The sequence below is a fragment of the Toxotes jaculatrix genome, chromosome 18 (assembly GCF_017976425.1).
Source record: "Toxotes jaculatrix isolate fToxJac2 chromosome 18, fToxJac2.pri, whole genome shotgun sequence".
Taxonomy (NCBI): Eukaryota; Metazoa; Chordata; class Actinopteri; family Toxotidae; genus Toxotes; species Toxotes jaculatrix.
In genome coordinates, this window is record NC_054411.1 from 20,650,308 (window position 1) to 20,660,685 (window position 10,378).

The 10,378-nt window shown below is 45.4% G+C and overlaps 1 protein-coding gene across 2 annotated transcripts in view; it reads right to left on the reverse strand.

Annotated features, from left to right (window-relative positions):
* The window catches only part of LOC121198579 (potassium voltage-gated channel subfamily C member 1-like), a 52,784-nt gene extending 45,376 nt beyond the window's left edge, over positions 1-7,408 (reverse strand). The window contains exon 1 of one of the 2 annotated variants that reach the window (XM_041062828.1): positions 6,851-7,408. In XM_041062828.1, the coding sequence (XP_040918762.1) occupies positions 6,851-7,393 (543 nt within the window). In that variant the 5' untranslated portion in view covers positions 7,394-7,408. The remainder of the gene's footprint in view (positions 1-6,850) is intronic. The other variant, XM_041062827.1, reaches the window with a different exon arrangement.
* Between the last annotated feature and the right edge of the window lie 2,970 nt (positions 7,409-10,378).

Here is a 10,378-nt window from a genome sequence, read left to right on the forward strand (position 1 = left end):
GTCCCTGACATTAAGCATAAGGTAGCTGTGGAGTGTGATACTGTAGAAAGAAAGAATTTGAAAAACACTTGCATTGGACATTTAAAAACGTTGTCATTTCATATTTTCCAGGGGTTTGGCTGAATCGTCCATGAATTAGTTCTGGTGAAACGGTTGATGGTTTGACCTCAAGCACTAATTCGTCTCAATATGTCCACATCAGCCATCTTTTCTTGCATTGGTGAGAAATGACTTCTTGCAGTTCATCACACAGACTGGAGCATGGAGATGGAGTCCAAGGTTCCTCTGAGATCTGAAGTTTAAGTCTGGTAATAATCTATATCTCTCTCTCACAGTGAATGAATCCCAGAGTGAAAGAAGCAATGAATGTGACTTCCAACCTCAGTGTGTGTGTGTGTGTGTGTGTGTATGTTAGTCTTCTGCACCACAGAGCTTCATTGTTGTCCAAAATCTATTGAAAACACATCAATGAACCACACTGTTACACTGACTGATGCTCCTACATTACCAGCAACACACACACACACACACACACACACACACAGACACACACACACACACACACACACACACACACAGACACACACACACACACACACACACACAGAGGCTCTAAAACAGTGAGGAGGTAAGAGTGTTCAAATGCAGCCAGTATGGTAGAAGGAGATCAGCTGCATTTCTCAGTTCCCTCTCTCTGACACACACACACACACACAAACACACACACACACACACACACACACACACACACACACACACACACACACACACACACACTGCACAGCACGTCACAGCAGATCATTCTGCAGTAATCTGCAGCATGTGTGAGCGTAGTGTATATATCAAGGCTCGGGGCTTACTGCACATGCTATTTTCTGTGCTCAATTAGCTGCTTTTGCAGTGTGTGTGTGTGTGTCTCATCATTTATCCACTGTGTGCATATGTGTGTGTGTATGTGTGTGTGTGTGTGTGTGTGCCGTTGACTGTTATTGACCCCATGCGAGGAGAGAGGACAGTGGAGATCACTCAGAGGTTAAATGCTTTATTTCTTGACACGTCATCGAATATAGTACGGTCTCCCTCTTTCTCTCTCTGTACCCTCTCCTCTTACACTCACCCTTCTCTCTCTCTCTCTCTCTCTCTCTCCTGCAATGGGCAACACATAGAGAAAGAAATCTCTGTCGCAGCATTATCCACAGAGGGGGAAGGGGGACCCTGGTGGATATAACGCCTATAGCGCAACAAAACCACCAGGGAGGGAGGGGGAGAGAGAGAGAGAGAGAGAGAGAGAGAGAGAGATTTTTTTTAAAACCAGGAAGCAAGACACTGAGAAAAAAGATAGGAGGAGAGATGCTGAACACAGCTAATGTGTGTGTGTGTATGTGTGGATGTGTGTGATTAACTGTTATGATCCGGTTGTCATTGTTTTACTGCAGAAGCACTGAGACCCCGCAGTGACTCCGTACCAAAGGTTGGAAGCAGCGTCCCCGCTCTATAAATAACACTGGCGAAGTCAGTGCTTTTGGGTGAATCGGTTAATAAATGGGGGCCAGTTTCCACCCACTGACCACCTGTCTCACCTTCGCTCTTAAAGGAATAGTTCAACATTTCTATTGCCACCTATTTTATTCATTACTTTTAGCTGCAGCCCTGTGCAATGTCACGAAAATGTGAAACGACTCAGAACTGTGTCATCTTAAAATAAATGTGTTATTTTTAAGTTGAAGTGCAGGGTATTTGATCTTATGTATAATTTAAAAAAAAAAAAAAAAAAAAAACAGGTTAGATTGACGACACTGAAAATATAAAACCCCAGAATACAACCTCAGTGCAACAAAAGAGAGGACACCTCTGATCACTGCCACAAATGTGATCACACCTGTGATTTCCAGTGACGGCGAACAGCCTGTGAACAACACAGCTCCCTCAGCTTTTTTGTCCTGAGTTGTGTCTAATGCAACATGGCGGGAAGGAAAAGGAAGAGCCATACTACCAATAACAGAACGTGCAGTGACCACACAGAGACGGCATAGGGCTGCAAGTTTGTTTGTCCAAACACGGATGAGTCCCAGTCTCGAGAAGCTTGGCAGGAGAAGAATTTCCCAACATGGCAACGATCCCACACACACACACACTGCAGGAAATCACACAAGAGCTTTTAAAAGACGAAAAAAAACAAAGATATAACTATGATCTGGACGAGTACGTCTGGTACGTCCCCTGACTTGAATCCAACAGAAGAACTTTGGACTGTTTTAAAGTGGAAGGTAGAAAAACAAAATCCCCTCCAGCAAAGAGCAGCTGAAAAGCATCATCTGTGAAGAAGCAGAACATTTGTCCACAGGTTTGTCCAAGACTGGGATCAACCAGGTCCTGGAGCACGTGGCTGGGGTGGAGTTTAGCTGTATACTGCGAGTATTTAAACTGTTCATCCATGACTTTTAGTTAACTATGCAAAGTGCTTGTTAATTACTCTTAGCTTATGGTTTCAACCATTTCTTACTTAGTTTTATAACAATAATAAAATGTATTTGTAAAATACAAGAAACACAGTTCAAACCGATCGGCGCTACAGACGTTACCTGCACTGTTTCACATGAAGACAGACAAAATGAAAATAAAAAACTAAAAAGAACTCACAATACCTGGAATGTTTCATATAACGCTTCAGCTGTTTATCATTTACCTATGTCACCTGTTTATGAATAAATTTTAGCTAACAGTTTGAACTGTTTCCAAAAAAAAAAAAAAAAAATTCATTAGTTCTGCTTTAAGTAAACAGTTGTACCTTCTGCATATCCACCTCTGTTTAACTGTCTGTGTAACTGGTAGCTTTCTGCAGCTTCCGCATGAGTCTAATGTTATCTTACATTTTAATAAATATAAAAAAAATTACAAGTTAAACTACATCACAGTATAATAATAAAGATGAATCCGAATAAGTCCAACGTGCAACCAAGCCTCTCAAAACCAGGTCAAAATGACTGTAACAGTGCCCACAGTGGACTGATGTGTGAATGTGTGAATGTGTGTTAGTTAGCGTAGAGTCTAAGTGTGTATGTGTGTGTGTGTGCCATTGTGTTGGTATTTGTTTCTCTCCTTGAGGGACTGGGAATTGCCATTACACCCCCCTCCCCCCTCACCCCCTGCTGCGTGAAGGGAAGGAGGGAGACGGAGAGGGAGAAAGCAAGGAGGGATGTGTGCGTGCGTGTGTGTGCGTGTGTGTGTGTGTGTGGGACAGTTTTGCTTACAAAGGAGCACCATTCAGCTGAGACGTCCGCCTGAATGAGGCGAGCTGAGACGTACGACCCGATCGATAAACGGATACGAGTGTGTGAGCCTGCAGAGCTCAGCAGAAACAACAACCCAAAAAAAAAAAGAGGGGGTGCGAAAAGTGGACCCCCCCCCCCATCCTTTCATCCTTTTCTCCTTCTTCTTCTACCGCTTCATATTCTTAATGCAAGTCCCCAATGCTACTAACTCCCCCCTAACCAAAAAAAGCGCCTCCCATCCTGCTCCCCCCCCCCCCCTCCCTCTCTCTCTCTCTCTCTCTGTCTCTGTATCCCTCCTTCTCTGCAGCAGACTAGAGCGCAGTCAGCTACTACGGGGACTGCAGTGTTACGCTATAGCACAAGCTGAGAGTTGAGGGGGGGGGGGGCTGAACAGCGATAATAAGCAATCCAGCACTCAGCTCTGAAATCGTGGTAATAAAGCAGCACGAGCTGTCAGTGGTGATGACGAAGAGCAAAGGAACGGTACGGGCTATAGAGCAGAGGAGGAGACGACACGAGGGAAAGCTGCTACCTAAGCAAAGACACTACACATATGCTTGGTGCATGAATCCAAGGAGCACCCAGCAGGGACGTCCCTGCACCCGAGTTAAAACCGAAGCCTGCCCACCTGACCTCGGCCTACATGAGAGCTGCTGCTGCTGCTGCTGCTGCTGCTGCACCGGCCGCCCCTTCCAACCTTTCTCTTTATGTCACTGCGTTGGCACCGAAACTATTGACTGCAACATTTTCAAAGTCACCTCAGCTGTCACACTGATGCCACCCCCACCCCCCCCACCCGGACACTATTTATTTATTTATTTATTTATTTATTTTTGGTCACCCCTTTGCTTCTTCGATCGCTTGTTTGGCTGCCATTTCCTTTTCTGACCCGTCCAGTTTTATGCATGAAAAATCTGCACCAGGATCAACATCCGTCCTCATCCTTAGCTTAGCGAAGAACATCTGCAAAGCTGCCAGCTGTGGTTCTTCACTTCAGCTGTAAGAGAATGGACGTTCTCAGAGGGACACGTTCCTCTTTCCTCCACACTTTTCTTTATTAATAAGGGTTTGGGATTCTAACCGGGAAATAAAACTAGTGCTTATGATGGGAAGGCAAGAGACAGAAAGACTCATTTTAGTAACAGATCAACAAAATATTCAACATCTGGACACGGTATCTCAGTGTATCAGCTTTTCTACAATACCCAAACGACAGCTCCAAACTGCAGGTCTGTCACAGCACGAAAAAAAAACAAAAACTGTGGTTCTGTTGCAATTGGAAGTCCGACATGCTACACACCAATTGACACCCTTACGTCCCACCTTGCTAAAATAAAGGGCAAACTACTTCCTGCTCACTTCACCTTGGCCCCTGGACATAAATTGTATGGTGCAGAATCTGTAGGGACACTGGGCTACATCTCCACACTAAGTGTTTTTTTTTTACACTTGTGCGTGCTTTGTATCAACCATCATCTCTCTTGACTCACACGATTGTGTTGTTAGGATTTGGTTTGTTCGCCTGTCGGCTCCTCTAACAACCTCAAAAATCTATAGTTTTACCTATGATATTATTTCTACGTGGACGTTCAGGTATCTCTCTGCGTACCCATAATTCCCAGTCACACTTTCTGAGTTACTGTAACCCCAGTGTCATTGTTTTTTTTGTTTGTTTTTTTTTGGCAGCCTGTTTTCCTCTGAATGATGCATGCAGACATACTGATTTTGTTCTGGGCTGTGAGCGCTGTCACAATGCAGCCAAAACCTTTTCACGTATGACACTGACAGAGGACTCCTGCTGCTCCTTAACCGGCTGTATTCACTGTGCTGTCAGCGTAGACGAGGCGTGGGGTCGGTGCCAGGAGCAGCTAAAGGGCCGGATTTACTACTAAATGGATGCAAGGCTGTTTGTGTGTGCTCGGTTACAAATTCAGGCCTCTGCGGATACTCGCTGGAATTCTGCCTCTATGCGCAGCAGACAGGTGAACCTGCACGAGGGCACAGTGTGTATCTACAGGTTTGCATGGGCATTCATTTGTGCTTTGTGTTTTTTTTTTTTTTTTTTTTTTAGAGACAATTAAGCAGAGGGGAAGGCAAAGGGAGACACAGGTGAGAGGTGGAGGACCGACCACGCCGGGAGAGGAGAGGGAAGAATGATTTCACATGTTGAACTGGAGATATCAGGAGGAAACTAAAATTTAAGAACGCGAGAAATTCTCTATTTCCCCGATGCCGTTAACTCTTCAAGCAGCAGCAGCAGCGATTAATCCCATCAACACAAAAATGTTTGTGCTGTAAAGCAGTACAGATGAACATACGGTAAATACCCAGAGAGCGAACAGTTCACCACAACCTCTGCAGTATTTTAGAAAGCGAACATTAGAAGGAACCTTTTTTTTTTCCTTTCACTGTATGTATGTATGTATGCATGTTCCATTCATTGAACCCTCCCACCCAACTATGGTAGCAGCTTCCATGCCAAGTATAACAAGTAGGCTGATCTGCTCTTTTCTACGGGGACTACAATGAGAAGTGAAAAAAAGGCTTTATCACTAACAGACTCTGCAGCCAGCCAGGTCCAGGAGGCTCGGACCGCACCAGAGGTTCAAACTGGTAAGGCCCTCCGTCATCTTTCGGCTCCTTACTGTCAGGGAGGAGCTGGCGGAGAAAGGTCCTCGACCTCGTAGTATCCTGAGAGTGATCGCTCACTGATCTGTCTCTGTCCCTTGACCTCCTGTGCAAGACCTGGGCTCTTTAGTGTTTTAGCTTCACTGGATTCTCAACACAATAAAACTTGTCCTCAGGTTGCCAACAAGATAAGATACTGCTACAAGCTCTCCCTCTCTGTCTCTAACACACACACACACACACACACACACACACACACACAGAGACAAACTAATTCCAACCAGTTCTGATAGATGCCATCACAAGGCACACACTCACAAACATAAATACATGCAGGTGCCTCCACACAAACACACCTCCACACACACACACACATACAAAAAACCCCAGCAACCTATTGGATACAGCGTGAGGCTGCTGCTTACAGGATTTTATTTCTGTTTCATCTGTGGGGTGTCGGGCAAGAGAGAAGGTAGAGAACTGGATCCAAAATCCGGGTGATGATAAAACAGTTTTGTTGGAGAAATAATTTTGGGGCACACACACACACACACACACACACGTATGGATGGACTGGTGCACACTGACGAACGAGCATCAGTAGTGGCCAAATCTTCACGCAGCGATATCAACGGGAGAGATTAAAGGGGAAAAGGAGCAAAGTGCTGAGCGATGCATTTTTAAATGTTTCTGTATTCTTTTAGCAAAAAAAAAAAAAAAAAACACTGCAGTGAACTTGGCAACCCTCCGCTCCTCCAGAGCAGCTTATGGAATAAGAAATAACTTTACGCGCAACAATGCGCAGCGGGCCAAAACAGCGCCAAACGTGGATGAGCTGGCAGAGAAATATCCGGGAAAGAAAAGAGAAAAACCAATGAAAGACAGACAGAGAGATTTGAAGATAGAGAATGCAGAATAAAAGAGACCAGACAGCTGTCTGGGCCACTCACCCGAGCGTATTTGGAGGAGTAAGGGTCCTCGAACAGCGCCCACATCCTGGGCTGCCACACCTCCCACCACGTCGCCCTGCGGCCGTCCTCCTGCATGCACAGCCGCTTCAGGTCGCCGTCCGCCCCGCCGGTGAGCGCCGGATCATCCTCTGGTGCGTCCGGCTCGGGGGTCTCGAAGCTGTCCAGGGCTTCCTCGGCGTCGCGATGCTGCCGGTAGTTCATCCAGCAGCACGCCTCCACGTCCGTCTCATCGATGCCCCAGAAGGCGAGTTCTTCCTCGAAGAGCGGCCCACACACATCGTTGGGGCAGTGGAGCTTACCGGTGCGGTAGTAGTTGAGGATGAAGGCGAAGGTGGCCGGGTGGCGGTCGAAAAAGAACTCGTCGGACTTGGGGTCGTAGTCGAAGTTGCTGTAGGCGTCGGGCTCGGTCAGCCAAGACAAGCGCGTCCCCGGCAACGTCTTCAGAGTGCTCCGGTAGGTCTCGTGTCGGATCCCGCCGCAGTTGATCACGATCTTCTCGCTATCTGACGCCGAGCAAGTCATGGCTGCGCTGGAGCATGCTTCGGTCGGTGCGCCCGACTGCTGCTGCTGCTGCTGCTCTTGCGGCTACCGCACTTCCCCATCCACCACCGATCACCGCTCTGTAGGCTACTGTTATACCGTCCCGGCAAGGAGTCGCAGGACCGACTGAGTGGAGGAGAGAGGAGGAGTCTGCCTGTGTGTGTGAGAGAGAGAGAGAGAGAGAGAGAGGTAGAGAGAGAGAGAGAGAGAGAAAAGGAGAGACAGGGAGAGAGGGAGAGAGAGTGAGAGTTTGCAAGTGTGCGTATGACAGAGAGAGAATATGTAGGCTGCGGATTTTATGAATCAATAGATTTGCCCGCTGAATGACTGACTTCCTGACTGACTGGATTTAATTTATATTACTGGATCATTGGACGTTATTAAGGTCAAAAACTGTCACTTCTGCTCAATAAACCCGTTTCCGTCCTTCTAATGGTGGTGTCTCTTTGACTTCTGATTTTGCTGCATCCTGAACTGAAAAGACATAAGATTTATTGAACGGAGACGCAAGTGTTCAAATACAGACACAACAGTAAAGTGCATGTCCCAAAGCACGGACACCTGCATCGCGCCCGTATCTGACTGCTGAACCAAAAACCATGAGACGCTCAGGGGATTTGTTCCCATTCAGACTCAGGAGCATCAATGAGGTGCAGCACGGATGAGAGGTGACTTGCGGTCTGTGTTCCAGTTCATCCCAAAGGTGCTGTTTGGGTTGGAGGTCAGAGCTCTGGGAAAGGTCAGTCAAGCTCCATGGAGAAATCCAGATTTTGGACAGCACTGTCCAGGAAAGTGACAAACACGTAAGTGCTGACTCAAAGTTGGCAAAAAAAAAAAAAAAAAGAAAAAGGGCAAAAACCCTATTCGGAAGAGGGATTAACGTTACAGGGAGAGGTGGGGAATAAAATGTTCACCATGCTCCCCGGTAACTGAACTCACCGCTCCGGATGGGGATTTTAATTACAGCAGGAACATCGAGTTCACAGAAAAAAAAAAAAAAAAACAGAAGGTACAAGTGTCTGTAATTGTTTCAAGGGTGAGGGTGAAAAATGACCAACATACACACGGAATTAAAATCACTGACCAGCAAATGTAACGTTAAAATCATCCCACCTCCCCCAGTGGAGCTTTACGCTAACTGTTGCATTAAGGTTTCCCTTTTAGTGGATATGAGGGGACAACCCTTAACAGACACCTTACAACCCAGCTACACAGCACTGCAGGTGAATAAGGCAAACCACCACTGAAGAGTAACACTCCACACTATTCAAACTCAGTATTTAAATGCACTGCAATCAATAAGGACTACTCTAAACCATGGGTGGATCAGAACCATTTCTGTTAATGCAGGGCAGAGGAACGTCTCGATCGGTAGCAACATCTCCCACTGAGTGGACCCTAAGAGTCTCCAACTATTCAAATCTATCTTAAAACAAAAACTCCTAACAGAACAACACATAAACATTAAGAATAGAGATATTACATTAAACTTATCTTGCCCTGGCCTGGAAACAAGACTGGACCTAATGGCTCAAACTGTGGTTGTACAGATGGTCACTTTGGAGCATGAGAAATATATAAATTCCTCCGGAGTCTTTTTGGACCAGTGGGTGTCATGTGACCTGTAATACCATCTGTGGCCACTACACCAAATTTGCCTTGCAGCTGAGCGCCCCATTTCCTAATAACGATCAATCAAAGATCCTCAGACCACAATGTTTCTTATTTAAAACCAAATTCTGATCTTACTCCAAACCAAACCAAACCAAACCCTAACCATAGTGTTGTCACACCATAAAACATATTTACTGTCAAAACCTAATTTTCATCAGTGATCTGTGAGAGTTTTTCGGTGGCAAAGACAAATGAGGGCGTCCTGCTGAGACGGACATCAGATCTGAAAACGCCTCTGCGTGTCATTGTACAGGGAACAAACAAACACAATACATTTCACAATTTATTTGACCTGCAGTTGCAATATTCTGTCATTACTTCTGTATTAGACCAATGATAAAGATATGCACTCTATAAGAAAGATGACAGAAACTAAAAACAGAACATAGAACAGAGGGTTGTATTTCAGTCAGAGGAGATGCGGTTGTTTCATGTCTCTTTGTAGTCATTCTGTGTCTCTTTGTGGTGGTTTTGCATCTCTTTGTAGTGGTTTTTGTGTCTCTTTGTAGTCCTTTGATTAACTTCTAACCAGAAATGTTAAAAGTCATTTCAAACTTGTAAAAGGCTCTGGCCCCATGGGCCGGTTCAGTAATCCTTCCATGCCTGAGCCAGCCGGTAGGAGACGCTTGGTAATCTACAATCATTTCTAAGAGCGTCTTAATTTACAGCGCTTTTGGGAAACACCTCTTAAGCTTAAGAGGGTTTGTAAAATGGATTTTATGATCATCTTAATCTTAAACTGCTTGTGGGACACTTCAGGGACATGAGCCGCGGGACTCTGTGAGTAGGCACTGAAAATGGACAGATACATTTTACCTGAGTTAAGTGATATTAACATGAAAAGAACTGCTCATTCTGTGAAACCGTTCCTTTCTCAAAGATAAATTATTGATGTGATTATGTGTCAGCAGTTTTTTTTTTTTTTATGTTTTAGGTGATAAAAAAAAATCAATCACATATATGTAGTTGAGTAAACATGCATGTAAAAGCTTTCAAAAGAAATGACGTGCTAGTGCCAGTGCCTCAACACGGTACTTAAGATTTGGTTTAGTGTCCTGAATGAAAATGAGTCTCCTTTACTAAAGCTCTCATCTGTCCTCTCTCTCTCTCTCTCTCCGCTGCATCACTCCCTTCCTCCACACTGTCTTTCAATCTACTAAAACACTTGGCTCAATTAGAGCAGAGCAGGAGGGATATGATAGAGTGTTTCACGCCCACCGCCCATTCTCTCTCTCTCTATCTCTCTCCTTTTTCCTCTCTGAGATACTCCCTCCACCAGCGAGAGAGAAAGAG